This window comes from Oncorhynchus mykiss, chromosome 12 (genome assembly GCF_013265735.2).
Source record: "Oncorhynchus mykiss isolate Arlee chromosome 12, USDA_OmykA_1.1, whole genome shotgun sequence".
Taxonomy (NCBI): Eukaryota; Metazoa; Chordata; class Actinopteri; order Salmoniformes; family Salmonidae; genus Oncorhynchus; species Oncorhynchus mykiss.
Genome location: NC_048576.1, coordinates 14,198,128 through 14,213,654, shown reverse-complemented (window position 1 = coordinate 14,213,654; position 15,527 = coordinate 14,198,128). Strand labels below are relative to the sequence as shown.

The window sequence follows — 15,527 nt, the reverse complement described above, 5'->3', positions numbered from 1 at the left end:
TCTTAACTGACTTGCCTGGTTAAATAAAGAAATATTTGGTAGGCCAAATTAGGAAACATATGCTGCATTCTAGGTGTTTTACCCAGAAATACCATGTCAAAAATAGGATTAAGATTCCATTGATTTTATTACTGCTCCGATGCTTTTAGGACCACATATAGTAGAAAATTATGCATTGCCTGTTTTCCTTGCAGGTGTAATTGAATGAAGCGCCGCCTACCAATGTCCTTTTTTGTTCATGGTAAATGCTCAAATGTGTATACCAGGTGGGTAAGTCATGTGATGTCATTGCTTTACTGGTAGTTTGTGCTCCATGAGGTCTGTTTGTGGTCATCACTAGGCAACGAGAGTGTTCAGTTTACAGTACCTGCACCGCAAAGGTGTGTCTGTAAGAGGACACGGTGCTTAACCAGCAAACTATTCTAGGATCGCCTGGGGCAGATTCCTTCTCCACCAAAATATTTATGGTACATTATTTAACACCAGGATTACTTCAGGTTGGCACTTTTTCAGTAAACGATATTGATCATCTTTAGAGCTTTGTATGCCTGTTTCTGTAGACAGAATGGCCTTAGCAAGTGGACACTGGGTTGCCAAGGAAACGAAAGGTAAACCGCCAAGCCCCAGGTAAGTGTGTGTGTGTGTGCGTGTGTGTGTGTGTGTGTGTGTGTGTGCTTCTCTCATTGACCGCTCAGCTTTTCCCCGTCATCACCTCAGGTATGTCCCCAGTATTTTCTTAACTTGGCTGAACATGCCTCTCTAGAAGCAGATGGAAAAACAACATAGTTTTTTACATGTTTAATTTCTCCATTTCCACAAATCTCCACCTTCCCAGGCACAGCCATGCGCTAGCTGTGGCTGGGAATATAGCTTTCCTGTTTGGAGGGGTGTCCACCATATCCCATGAGGTGAATCTCACTAACTTATGCTACTAATTGGTAAGCCTATCTAAAACACTGCAATGAACCTAACAATGTATTTCCCATTGTTCTGTAGGAGGAGCAGCCAGTATATTTGAATGACTTCTACATGCTCACAGGTACAGTATAATTATACTCGATGAGCTCAACCAAACACATGTAGGCTACAACTAAATACCCCTATTGACAGTCTAGATTAATCATAATACAAGCCTTCTTAAACATGCAATATAATGTCATTTCTCACATATGATTACTCAGTTTCAGCCATATGTTTCTAGTTTCAGCCACTCACATCACATGGGAGGTGATGCCACAGAATGGGGTTGTACCCTCAGCAAGAGAAGGACACACACTTTGGTAATTGATATACTGTATACAGCATCTTAACAATTAGGATATCTCAATTACCATTTGAACCTCAGACCATACTAATACGGTATGCTATTTGTCTACAAATCAACCATGGAGACATTCATTGAGACATCTGTTAAGTCTACTGCTTTGACATAGGTAAGATTATAGGGCATGAAGTCCCTTGGGGCGGCAGGTAGCCTAGTGGTTAGAGCGTTGGGCCAGTAACCGAAAGGTTGCTAGATTGAATCCCGAGCTAACAATGCATAAATCTGTCATTCTTCCCTTGAACAAGGCATTTAACTCACTGCTCCTAGGCTGTCATTGATAATAAGTATTTGTTCTTAACTGTCTTACCTAGTTAAACAAAGGTTAAATAACATTTAACATTTTTTACATATATACTGTAGATATATTCTCCCTGCCTCCGCAGTGTGGTTAAAGGCAAGCTCTACCTGTTTGGAGGAGTGGACAGTCCGCAGGCTGGAGAATGTCTTCCTGGAGTCTACTGCTTTGACATAGGTAAGATTACAGGGCAGGGAGTCCCTGGGTTATTTCAGGGAAGCAGTGTAGATGATAAGAAGGAACTCAGCCTCGACTCAAAGATAACATAATTGGTTAAAACTCCAGATTCTTTGCCACTTCCAGTGTCAATGATGAAAGAGCTTAACTCCCCCAAACTAACATTGCCATAAGAACAACAACTTTGAAAGAGTAGTAGCTGTAGCGTTTATTATTTTCACGACCCATGCCATGCTTAGGGTGAGATTGTGATGTTCATTACTGAGTTTGCTGTACAGTTTATTGTAACTAAAACTACACAGTTTAACACGGAGTAAAGCGTGCCCTCTGGTCTCATTTGCTATAGTGTCATTGACGTGGGAGCGGCTTGCCACAGGGGGTGTGTCTCTTAGAACCATCAGACACAGTTCCGTCTCCGTGGGAGACAACATTTATGTCTACGGTGGGCTCCTAGATGGTGTCCCCACTGATGACCTCATGGTGTTCAACACAGGTCAGTGTGGCCCAGGGTTGAGCCATGGTCACCACAGGTCAGTATGGGCCAGGGTTGAGCCATGGTCACCACAGGTCAGTATGGGCCAGGGTTGAGCCATGGTCACCACAGGTCAGTATGGGCCAGGGTGGAGCCATGTTCACCACAGGTCAGTGTGGGCCAGGGTGGAGCCATGGTCACAACAGGTCAGTATGGGCCAGGGTTGAGCCATGGTCACCACAGGTCAGTATGGGCCAGGGTTGAGCCATGGTCACTTACAAGCATAGCAAACACTTTCATCCAAATCAGTGACCCTGTTGCTGTCAGGTCAAACCCACTGATTAGGAAGTAAATGATAAATAATGCTGCCGTGGAGGTTCATTTAGGTCAGAGGAAATATTCATGCATGTAGAGTAATTCATCTCTTCAGTCTCTTTGGTTCAGAGTGTGACTACTTGTATTTCAGTCTCTCTGAACTGGACCCCAGTCAAGACCACTGGCACTCTGCCATCTGCAAGGTAATTTACACCATCGTAAACATAAGAAGCCTAACTAGTGGTCTCAAATTACAGAAATGAGCTAAAGATTCTCCTGTTGAAAGGATGCATCATTACACTTGCTGGGTTTAGCTGATATTGTACGCCAGAAGACTTGTTTGTTAGCTGTGCTGCATTCCATCACAGAGTGTGCGTGAAAGGTTGCCATGGCACAGTATGTTGACAACAGCAACCAATAGGGTAACGGACGACCTCATGTGAAACTATATCTGAATGCCATCTGTCCTCCATTGAAGCCCCCCAGTACTTGGCACGGTTCAGTCATGACCGTTCCAAGGACGGCCAACAGTCTAGTACGGGCACTCTCATCCTCATCCCAATCCAAATTCACACAGCCCTTGCCTTGCAACAACAGGCTATAGACAACAAGTTTGGCTTCATTTTAGTTCTGAACTTACAGTGCCTTGCGAAAGTATTCGGCCCCCTTGAACTTTGCGACCTTTTGCCACATTTCAGGCTTCAAACATAAAGATATAAAACTGTATTTTTTTGTGAAGAATCAACAACAAGTGGGACACAATCATGAAGTGGAACCACATTTATTGGATATTTCAAACTTTTTTAACAAATCAAAAACTGAAAAATTGGCAGTGGAAAATTATTCAGCCCCCTTAAGTTAATACTTTGTAGCGCCACCTTTTGCTGCGATTACAGCTGTAAGTCGCTTGGGGTATGTCTCTATCAGTTTTGCACATCGAGAGACTGACATTTTTTCCCATTCCTCCTTGCAAAACAGCTCGAGCTCAGTGAGGTTGGATGGAGAGCATTTGTGAACAGCAGTTTTCAGTTCTTTCCACAGATTCTCGATTGGATTCAGGTCTGGACTTTGACTTGGCCATTCTAACACCTGGATATGTTTATTTTTGAACCATTCCATTGTAGATTTTGCTTTATGTTTTGGATCATTGTCTTGTTGGAAGACAAATCTCCGTCCCAGTCTCAGGTCTTTTGCAGACTCCATCAGGTTTTCTTCCAGAATGGTCCTGTATTTGGCTCCATCCATCTTCCCATCAATTTTAACCATCTTCCCTGTCCCTGCTGAAGAAAAGCAGGCCCAAACCATGATGCTGCCACCACCATGTTTGACAGTGGGGATGGTGTGTTCAGCTGTGTTGCTTTTACGCCAAACATAACGTTTTGCATTGTTGCCAAAAAGTTCAATTTTGGTTTCATCTGACCAGAGCACCTTCTTCCACGTTTGGTGTGTCTCCCAGGTGGCTTGTGGCAAACTTTAAACAACACTTTTTATGGAAATCTTTAAGAAATGGCTTTCTTCTTGCCACTCTTCCATAAAGGCCAGATTTGTATAATATACGACTGATTGTTGTCCTATGGACAGAGTCTCCCACCTCAGCTGTAGATCTCTGAAGTTCATCCAGAGTGATCATGGGCCTCTTGGCTGCATCTCTGATCAGTCTTCTCCTTGTATGAGCTGAACGTTTAGAGGGACGGCCAGGTCTTGGTAGATTTGCAGTGGTCTGATACTCCTTCCATTTCAATATTATCGCTTGCACAGTGCTCCTTGGGATGTTTAAAGGTTGGGAAATCTTTTTGTATCCAAATCCGGCTTTAAACTTCTTCACAACAGTATCTCGGACCTGCCTGGTGTGTTCCTTGTTCTTCATGATGCTCTCTGCGCTTTTAACGGACCTCTGAGACTATCACAGTGCAGGTGCATTTATACGGAGACTTGATTACACACAGGTGGATTGTATTTATCATCATTAGTCATTTAGGTCAACATTGGATCATTCAGAGATCCTCACTGAACTTCTGGAGAGAGTTTGCTGCACTGAAAGTAAAGGGGCTGAATAATTTTGCACGCCCAATTTTTCAGTTTTTGATTTGTTAAAAAAGTTTGAAATATCCAATAAATGTCGTTCCACTTCATGATTGTGTCCCACTTGTTGTTGATTCTTCACAAAAAAATACAGTTTATATCTTTATGTTTGAAGCCTGAAATGTGGCAAAAGGTCGCAAAGTTCAAGGGGGCCGAATACTTTCGCAAGGCACTGTAGTTCAGTTCAGTCCAGTTTTTTGTCAGTACGAACACTTATTTTAGTTTTGACAGATTACACTGTAGCCTAATATATCCCTTGTTGACATGCTCTGATCCTGCAGATGCAGCCTGCTACAGTATTTGCCTGTGTCTGTGATGTTCTGTCTTTGTAGATACAACCACACGTTTGCTGTAGTCAGTGAGCAGGTGTTCATGTTTGGGGGATGTGCTGAGGATGGCTGCTACTACAAAGACGTTCATGTTCTCAACACGGGTAAAGAAATGCTAGTGCTCCTACAGACTTTGCATGGGCTGATATTCTTTACATTTGACACATTTTAGTAAACCCATTGTGACATCATTAGAATAGGGGAATGTTCTAATCAAACCAAAACCTCAGTAAACAACTGTGATGCAAATTTGTCATTCTGAATCATAAATGACATCAAACCGCTGTAATGCTGTTATTCTAAACTCATTGTGACATCAATAATACATTATTGATGTCACATTGGAATTGTCAGAATAGATGAGGTAAAGAGGTCAATCGAACTCTACCAAAACAATGGAACTTCCATGAAAACGAGTGGGGTAAAGATGCTGTGGGGGAAGATCCCGATTCTCCTCATTGCACCCATCAAAATTAGCCTACATTAGGCTATTGTTTATATGTGTATTTTATACTATGTTGAGGGAAAAATCTGAGTATAATCCTTGTATGGAGGTCAACCCCAATACATGTTCATGTCACTGTCACCAATCAACAGCATTATAGTTAAAAACTACTTTGACTACCTCTCACAATTTCTGTGTGCTAGCTATGCTACCAGTTTATACAAACAGTAGTTAGCATTTAGCAGTCACTTCTTCTAAACCTAAAAAGGGACTACCTCTAAATGTTATGCAGCGAAAACAGAGAAATATATCCACATAGGACTTCAGTAACCACATTGTGGGCCTGTTTCAATACATCAATCATGACGGATTTGACAACTATCCACTTTGTTAGATCAGATTTGTTGTATGTGCGCCAATCCGGCATTCCATCTTCTTTCCCTCATGGTCTGCGGTCCATTGACCTCTTTGCTGCATCTATGATGCTGAACTGAAGTGACCTCATCCTCAAACAGCCCACATAGGGTTCCAAAAGGGTTCTGTGGCTGTCCCCATAGAAGAACCCTTTTTGGATCCAAGTAGAACTCTTTTGGGTTCCATGTAGAACCCTCTGGGGAAAGGGTTCTACATGGAACCCAAAAGGGTTCTATCTGGAACCAAAAGGGTTCTACCTGGAACCAATAAGGGTTCTTCAAAGGGTTATCCTATTGGGATAGCCAAATAACCCTTTTTGGTTCTAGTTAGCACCTTTTTTTCTAAGAGTGTTGTGTGATTTCATAAATGACTCACTACCAGCAAACCACAGTGATGTAATGTTGTAATTCTACATTTATTGTGACATAAGTAGTGCATTATTGATGTCACAGTGCAATTATCAGAATGGGGCTCAACTTGTCTGACCTCATCCTCAGACAGCCTATTCCGACATTATGAATAAATCACCAGCAGCAAAACCACTATGATGTAATGTTGTTATTCTAAACTCATTGTGACATCAATAGTGCATTATTAATGTCACAGTGGAATGGGACTGAAGTGAACTAAAGTGACCTGTCATTCTCAGAAACCCTGGTGTGGCAGAGGTATGGTGTGAAGGGGGAGTCGCCCCTGGCCTGTGCAGGTCAGACCCTCACAGCACATCATGACAAGGTATAAACAACACACTAAATGCCCCCTCACCACCTACCAAAAATATCAAATGATATTGATATTGCCAGGCAACAGAATGCTTGACTCAATAAATCCTTATAGGACTATGAATGTCTACTTTGGTGTTATTCATGTACTCATGCTCTTATTATTTGAATATTATTCAATTCAGGATATTTACTTGTTTGGTGGAAAATGCACCAGTCAGGATGGAACTGTCACATCAACCAATGAAATTCATAAATTAAGCATTGGTAAGTCAAACAGCATCGTCACGGTTTCCACTATATTAGCATGGCCATTTGAATACTGCATGTATGCTGCCCTCGTGTGGAAAAAGTCCTTGCACAAAAATCCATCCCTCGTTCCTTCAAGCAATTATTATTTGTTTTCAGCGGTTTGAATAAAGATCCCAGGTTTACAGATAAAGGCCTAGTAGCTGACATGTAATGACATTTCCCCTCTTCCCTGTCTCCCTCCCTCCCTCTTCCCTGTCTCCCTCCCTGGTCCCTCTCCCTCCCTCCCTCTTCCCTGTCTCCCTCTCTCCCTCAACTTGTCTCCCTCCCTGGTCCCTCTCCCTCCCTCCCTCCCTCCCTCTTTCCTGTCTCCCTCCCTCCTTCAACTTGTCTCCTTCCCTGGTCCCTCTCCCTCCCTCCCCCCCTCCATCTCCACCGCTCCAGCTAAGATGAAATGGAAGGTGCCTCTCTATGTGGGGATTCCTCCGGCCCGCCGTCATGACCATACAGCCTTCATCCTTCACAGCCATGTGTGTGTGCGTGTGTGTGCGTGTGCGTGTGTGCGTGCTTGGATACGTGTGCACGCACGTGTGTGTGATCTGTCTATCTCTTCTTCTATTTCTATCTCTTAATGACCTGGTGTTCGTATTATGCAGATATATGTATTTGGCGGCAAAAATGAAGAACAAGAATTCAATGACCTGAAGGTGATGAAATTGATTAACCCATCCGAAAGACAGCCAGGTAACACAGCCTAGATCAATTTCAAAGATTTCCAATACTTGGGTAGTTTTTTGCCATTCCGTTGCACTTTTACATCTTTCTTCAACCTTTATTCGTGTGTCTCTGGGAGTTTGATATAATTTGATAAGCCGGTTCTGCACTTCCTTTCTGTTCTCCTAATAGTGATGAAGCAGATTCTATCTGAGTTTGGGCTTCAGGGAGTCAGCCATGGGTTAGTATTTTGTTATGTCAGCTATCCTATTCAAACTACAATTAACATTTTGCTCTCTTTTGCAGACTTATTTTTCAGGTTTGGCTGTGTTATTTTATGTTAACCTACAGATGTAGAATCTGAACCAGTCTCCTACAGCAGAAAAATAGTCCTGCAGCAAATTATTGTGGATTTTAATGAATTTACATTTTTGTAGTTGTTGATATATTTTTCATAAGGGAAAATCAAGTCTGGAATTTTTGTGGAAATTACAAAATGTAGAAGCCTTTTTAAACCCCAAATACACTACAAGTTTGACATTTCCTGCTTTTGAGGAAAGTAATTTTTCAACAGGATGATCAAGTTAAGATCCTACACCTACACAGTTACAGTTATTCAAATTAGGTTTCAGGTTTCACAAAGCTTTTTCGCTCTCATTTGATCAGCTTCGTGCCGACAAAGGTCCCCAATGTCAAGTATGAGCTGAGTGAGTCTCCATCTCTTTTTTCTGTGAGGACGGATGCAGCTGCCTCTGCACAGGTGGGTCACATGAAAAGCAGTGAACTGTTCATCAAACTGCATAGAGGCATTGTTACTGTATGATGTAGTAACTTAGTAGAACATTTTAAAGCAGTCAATCAATCAATCAAATGTATTTTTAAAACCGTTCTTACGTCAGCAGTTGTCAGGCAGTTCTATACAGAGACCCAGCCTAAAACCTTATAGAGCAAGCAATGCACATGCAGATGCAGAAGTGCAATGATTAGGAAAAACTCCCTAGAAAGGCAGGAACCTTGGTAGAAACCTAGAGAGGAATCAGGATCCGAGGGGTGGCCAGTCCTTTTCTAGCTGTGCCGGATAGAGATTATAAGAGTACATGGTCCGGTTGTTCTTCAAGACGTTCAACCTTTTGTAGATGACCAGCTGGGTCAAATAAACACCACAGTTGTTATAGAGGGTGCAGCAGTTCAACACCTCAGGAGTAAATGTCAGTTGTCTTTTCATAGCTGAGCATTCAGAGGTGGAAACAGAAGGTCCGAAAAATAATTAGAGAGAGAAAGGGTTGAAACAGCAGGTCCGGCACAAAGTAGCATGTACGGAGAAACAGGTCAGAGTACCATAGCCTCAGGCATGAACAGCGGAACTGGATCGGTAGCATGGCTGGGTGGAGTGGGGACAGGGACAGGCAAGAGTAGTTAGGCCAGGTAGTCCTGAGAGAGAGAGAAGTCAAACTTTCCTTAAGAAAAGCCCACCTTGTAAGACATGCTATTATATCCAGGTAGTAGCAACTTGCTCACATACTGTTTCTATAACAACTTGTAGTCTTTATGTTTATCATGCTGATGTTACATCATTAGGTTACAGCCCAAAGAGACTTCAGTGCCGTCCGAGATGAGGCGATGGATATGATCCATAAAGCTTTCTCCATGCTTGATGGAGAGTTTCAGAAGCTTGACAGGTATTATGTTTTCAATCTTGGTCAAAAGTTTAACAAACAGATCACATTTGACAAACAGGTCAAACATTTTCCTGACCAATAAACTCTTCATTAATTGACTGAGTGACTGACAAACCGATTAATTCATGCATGCATTCATTCATTCATTCATCCATTCAATAAGTTATTCATTACTGTAGAGAAAGGTCAGAGCTTGCTCAGTCTGCAGCTGCTCTTCAGTACAAGAGAGAATCTCACCAAGCCCACCATCAGCAACAGGAGGAGGTAAAGGCTCACTCATAGTTCAAGATTATCATTCACTCACTCATTCACTAAATATGTAGCTTTCCAATAGTTCCCCTTTTTGTGTGGTTGAATAATTTTATTCTATGAAATAATGGTTTTCCAGGAAGAATGATGGAAGCTTTGTTTGTGGTTTTGGTGTTGCAGGAACTACAGGAAATGCTTGAGCGACACAGAGCCCAGAATGAGACCTGGCTACGTGCACGGGCAGAGGAGAATGACAAGGAAAGGAAGGGGCTGTGTAAACTCAGGGTATGTAGTGGTTACTAACCACACACACACACGCACACACACAAACACACAAACAGTAGCACAAACATAAACATGCATGCAGTTCCAGGTGTATAATTAGAAGTGTATTCCTGAAGTGTAGGAGATTACATGTGAAGTTGTATTCAGTTCAGTTTTATTTCTAGTGGGTGATCACATGACATTATGGGTTTTTGGGGAGTGTATGACAGTTGTACCTTTCAGCACCAGGCTATCAGAAAACCCCTCATCTGTTCAGAAAAGGTAGCCGTCCACCTATGAATACAACAATGTGCTTTTTCTGAAGTGTACGCTCAATGTCCTGCTGAAAGCCAGGTATAGGGCATATTTTTTCCATATAATTAGGTATTAGAATACTAGAACTGAGATGAACCTTCTTATGATGGTCCAAGGGTCAGTCATGTTTGTCAGGGAGTTGGTCCACCATGGTTAGCCAGTGCTCTGATAAGATATTGTGTAAAACAGTAAATGTGAAAAATTTATCTGCACAGTGCCTTCAGAAAGTATTCACACCCTTTGACTTTTTCCACATTTTGTTGTGTTACGACCTGATTTTAAAATGTATTAAATTTAGATTTTGTGTCACTGACCTACACACAATACCCCATAATGTCAAAGTAGAATTACATTTTAAGATTTTTTTAAACACATTCATTAAAAAGGAAAAACTGAAATGTAGTGAGTCAATAAGTATTCAACCCCTTTGTAATGGCAAGCCTAAATAAGTTCAGGAGTAAAAAGTTGTATAACACGCTGCATGGACTCTGTTTAACATGCTTTTTGAATGACTACCTCATCTTTGTACCCCACATATAATTAATTATCTGTAAGGTTCCTTTAGTCGAGCAGTGAATTTGAAACACAGATTCAACCACAAAGCCAAGGGAGGTTTTCCAATGCCTCCCAAAGAAGGGCACTTATTGGTAGATGGGTAAAAGAAAACAAAAAAGACATTGAATAGCATGGTGAAGTTATTAATTACACTTTGTCTGGTGTATCAATACACCCAGACACCACAAAGATACAGGCGTCCTTCCTAACTCAGTTGCCGTAAAGGGATTTCACCGTGAGGCCAATGGTGACTTTAAAACAGTTGCAGAGTTTAATGGCTGTGATAGGAGGAAACTGAGGATGGATCAACAACATTGTAGTTACTCCACAATACTAACCTAAATGACAGACTGAAAAGAAAGAAGCCTGTGTAATAAGGCACTAAAGTAAAATTGCAAAATATTGGCAAAGAAATTAACTTTATGTCCTGAATACAAAGCGTTATGTTTGGCGCAAATCCAATACAACATCACTGAGTACCACTCTTCATATTTTCAAGCATGGTGGGGGCTGCATCATGTTATAAGTATGCTTGTCATCGGCAAGGACTGGGGAGTTTTGGGGGAGATAAATAAAATGTACCTTTCAGCAGGACAATAACTGTCAAAACTTCTCCCGAAGTCGTTTCCTCTCCTTGTTTGGGCGGTGTTCGGCGGTCGACGTCACCGGTCTTCTAGCCATAGCCAATCCATTTTTAATTTTCCATTTGTTTTGTCTTGTTTTCCCACACACCTGATTTTAATTTCCTCATTACGTGTTGTGTATTTAACCCTCTGTTCTCCCCATGTCTTTGTGTGGTATTGTTTGTTTGTAAGTGCTTGTGCACATTGACTGGTGCGCGTCGGGTTTTGTACCCAAGTTTTTATTTTCTTGATGATGTTGGTTTTGGTATTAAACTGCTCCGGCTATTACCTAGTTCTGCTCTCCTGCGTCTGACTTCCCTGCCACCAGTTACCCACCCCTTACAGAATACCACACCCGAATATGGATTCAGCAGGAGCAGGTGCCACTGATATGGAGATCGAGGAGCGCATCCAGGAACACACAGCGATGCTCCACAATCTCGGCGCCGCCATGGACCGCGTCATCCAAGCTATGGACCGCTGGGAGAGACGGAAAGTTCCTCCAGCACCTACACCAGCACAACAGGGGCCTTCACTACTCACTCCCCCTGCACCCGGTTCCAGTGGGATTCGCCTCACCCTCCCCGGGGAGTACAATGGGACGGCTGCCCGCTGCCAGGGTTTCCTGTTGAAAGTTGGAGTTATACCAGGCAACCATCCACCATCCACCATCTCTAGGCTTCTTCGGGCAGTGAGACTCCCACCACGGTAAAGGAGCTGCAGCGGTTTCAAGGGTTTGCCTATTACTACCGGAGGTTTATCCAAGGTTTTGGTTTTCACCCCAAGAGTAACAGGCAGGTGGAGAGAGTAAACCAGGATGTGGGTAGGTTTCTGAGGTCTTATTGCCAGGACCGGCCGGGGGAGTGGGCAGCGTTCGTTCCCTGGGCCGAGATGGCCCAGAACTCGCTCCGTCACTCCTCTACTAACCTCTCCCCCTTCCAGTCCGTACTGGGGTATCAGCCGGTTCTGGCTCCTTGGGCAGAGGAAACATGGGACGCTGCCCATGTTCACCTTCAGTGTGCCGTGCTGCTCCAGAAAGCCAGTGTAGACCATCACGGCAGACCGGGTTTGGCTCTCGACCCGAAACCTGCCCCTCCGCCTGCCCTGCCGGAAGCTGGGTCCGTGGTTTGTGGGGCCATTTAAAGTCATGAGGAGACTGAACGAGGTGAATTACAGGTTACATCTCCCCCCGATTACCGTATTAACCCCTCGTTCCAGGAGTCTGAGGTGCGGGAGGTTCCTTCGCCCCCTCTGGACATCGAGGGGCCCCGGCGTACTCCGTTTGTTCCATACTGGATTCGAGGCATCGGGCGAGGGGCCAACAGTACCTCGTGGACTGGGAGGGGTATGGTCTGGAGGAGAGATGCTGGGTTCCGGTGGAGGATGTGTTGGTCCCGTCAATGCTGCGGGAGTTCCACTGTCATCCGTCCCGATCGCCCTGCGCCTTGCCCTTCGGGTCGTCCCCGAGGCCGGTGTCGGCGCGCTGCTGGTGCCACGCGTCAAGGGGCAGGGGTACTGTCACGACTTCTACCGAAGTCGGTTCCTCTCCTTGTTCGGGCGGTGTTCGGTGGTCGACGTCACCGACCTTCTAGCCATCGCCGATCCATTTTTCATTTTCCATTTGTTTTGTCTTGTTTTCCCACTCACCTGGTTTTCATTTCCTCATTACGTGTTGTGTATTTAGCCCTCTGTTCCCCCCATGTCTTTGTGTGGTATTGTTTGTTTGTAAGTGGTGCACGTCGGGTTTTGTACCCAAGTTGTTATTTTCTTGATGCCTTTGATTTTCGCTGCCAAATGTAATTAGAACATGTATTGACTCAGTGGGTTGAATACTTATGTAATCAAGATATATGTTTTACTTTTCATAAATTTTTACAAAATGTAGAATTTTTCTTCCACTTTGAATTTACAGAGTATTTTGTGTAGATGGTTAACAAAAAAACAACAAATCAATTTTAATTCCACCTTGTAACACCAACAAAATGTGGGAAAGAAACAATGTCTATGGATGTGGAAATCAAGACCGTTCCGAACGGCACCAAAAATGATATGTCCAAAGGGCATCTGCGCCGACTTGTGCTTACTGGGGTGTAGTCTACCATGTCGGCCTGCATTGGAATTTTATGAATGCCCATCCATGTGGTAGGCCCACTGTTTGTAAAATAGGCAGTTGCATTGGCTTTATTTGTCCTGATGTCTTTGACTAATCAATTTGGCTATTCAAGCTCTGAATATCAACTACCCAACTTTATCAGAAGTTATCGTGAGCCTATTTGAAATGTTTTTTTAATAGCTAGGATCAGCTTGTAAAAAAAATGTATGGATACAAACTTGAAACCACTGATCATAATAATGGGATGGAACTCCTGGACAACAGCTGTGATTGTCCATTCCATATTGTCCATTTTACTTTGACCTGTACCGTTTTTAGGATATGTTGTTTATTAACATGACAGCACATTTTTTATTTGATTGATCGCCATTTTGGTTAGGCTATTTGCAGTGGTGTAAAAATACTTTAAAGTATTACTTAAGTCGTTTTTTGGTGTATCTGTACTTTACTTATATTTTTACTTCACTACATTCCTAAAGAAAATAATGTCAATTCACACACTTATCAAGAGAACATCCCTGTTCATCCCTACTGCCTCTAATCTGGCGGACTCACTAAACACAAATGCTTCATTTGTAAATTGTCTTGAGTGTTGGAGTGTACCACTGGCTATCCGCCAATAAATAGAACAAATACAATTGTACCATCTGTCTGCTTAATATAAGCAATTTGAAATGGTTTATAGTTTTACTTTTACTTGTGATACTTAAGTACATTTTAGCAATTCCATTTACTTTTGATACTTAAGTATATTTAAAACCAAATACTTTTAGACTTTTACTTATCTTTACTTTTACTCAAGTATGACATTGAGTACCTTTTACACCACTGACTATTTGATTGGAGAAACCTGCATCATGATGTAAAAAGTGTCTCTCTCATTACATTGTCATACATTTTATCTCCAGCCTATGCTACAGAAAATGCCACATATTATTTCTACCATATCCTATATCTGCTACATGATTTATGTTAGATAATTTTTTTTGACGGAACGTTGGTGGATCGCTGCGTGCTGGGAATGGACAGGATAAATATGTTGCTGTCCCTGCCTTTGACAAAGTGGGCACTGGTGATTACAGGGTGGCATCAGTGCTCACCTAAAAAGCTAATATGCCACTGGTTGAGAAAATTGCTAATTATTTTTGGGCAGAAATATTTTAGGTTTCATGTGTTATTGGATGTGCGTCTTGGACAGTTTAGCTCCGAAAATGCCGTCCTCGTCAATCTGCCGCCATACGCGGCAGATCCTTCCTAATGTGAGGGTCTAGTAATTTAATAGGATCTTTATGCCTTTTTCATACATTTTCCCTCTCTCTTCCAAGGAGGAGATTGTGCACGAGCAGGGGAGACTGGAAGAGGAGCAGGGAAACATCCAGAAACGCAGCGAACATCTCCTATCCATCATGCAACAGTTTAAAGGCATGTAAAGACACGTAACCATGGCAACCAACTTGGACGTGCGGAGTTTGTGGGTGTGGCTTACTTTCCAAGGATGACCAACTCAAAAGCGTCTGTAAAAAGGAAATGTGACATTCATTTGTGTTTTTCCACTGGTGGGTGTGTTTGAATAGTTAGCATTTTGTGCATAGCTAAGATTAACTTTTGTTGTCTTTTGCCAGATAGTCATAATATCTTTAGCGAGACAGGGGGATAATTTTGACACTGTCAAAAGAAAAAACACCACTCAAGGCATTTGTTTAAACCTCAGGAATGGTTGCTAAAAAAAATCCTAGGACATATCAAAATTGGTAATGATAGGTCTAAGCAAAATGTTGTAAAGGAGAATAATTAACTGAGTTGTAGATTGATGTAGCCTAATCATGTTCATAAAAATGTTGGATTATATCTTGTCAAATCTGCATAAAACAACTTTCTGTTCCCTCATCTTTCAAATAATCCTACACTGAAGGCTTACACTTTTATGAACATACTTTAAAAGAACTGACGGAATGTTATATTCTAAATGTGGGCAAACCAGATATTTTCTTAGGCAAACCCTGTATGGGAATAGATAACTCACAAATTAAACCAAAAAAGATATAGAAAAAAATGCTTTGCATAAGAATTGGTTGTCAATTAAATAATTTACTCAAAGAGCTTTCCTCTTGTCCTCCAATTGTTACCAGCCCTGTCGCAGCATAGAGATCCTATTAAATGAATAAAGTATTATAATTCTTAATTCTGTGTC

At 42.3% G+C, this 15,527-nt stretch overlaps 1 protein-coding gene across 5 annotated transcripts; it reads left to right on the top strand.

Moving 5' to 3' along the window:
* Positions 1-78: 78 nt before the first annotated feature.
* On the top strand, positions 79-15,497 carry zmp:0000001301 (tip elongation aberrant protein 1). Of its 5 annotated transcripts, XM_021622716.2 has the most exons (19): positions 79-467; positions 561-627; positions 836-908; positions 997-1,039; positions 1,202-1,280; positions 1,708-1,796; positions 2,143-2,289; positions 2,735-2,786; positions 4,998-5,098; positions 6,503-6,588; positions 6,761-6,842; positions 7,269-7,360; positions 7,481-7,568; positions 7,731-7,779; positions 8,205-8,298; positions 9,117-9,217; positions 9,397-9,481; positions 9,647-9,751; positions 14,662-15,497. In XM_021622716.2, exons 2-19 carry the CDS (start codon positions 566-568, stop codon positions 14,764-14,766), a joined length of 1,533 nt encoding a protein of 510 aa, XP_021478391.1. In that variant the 5' UTR covers positions 79-467; positions 561-565; the 3' UTR covers positions 14,767-15,497. The 5 variants fall into 5 exon arrangements, with proteins under 5 accessions (XP_021478391.1, XP_021478388.1, XP_036792881.1 ...); XM_021622713.2 differs by having other exon boundaries at positions 79-627; XM_036936986.1 differs by having other exon boundaries at positions 80-627; positions 1,685-1,796.
* Positions 15,498-15,527: the final 30 nt, after the last annotated feature.

Coding starts and splice junctions, on each gene's coding strand:
- zmp:0000001301 (XM_021622713.2), top strand. CDS start 545: ATGCCTGTTTCTGTAGACAGAATGGCCTTAGCAAGTGGACACTGGGTT. Junction 2,290..2,734: donor CCTCATGGTGTTCAACACAG/GTCAGTGTGGCC, acceptor CTTGTATTTCAG/TCTCTCTGAACTGGACCCCA. Junction 5,099..6,502: donor CGTTCATGTTCTCAACACGG/GTAAAGAAATGC, acceptor TGTCATTCTCAG/AAACCCTGGTGTGGCAGAGG.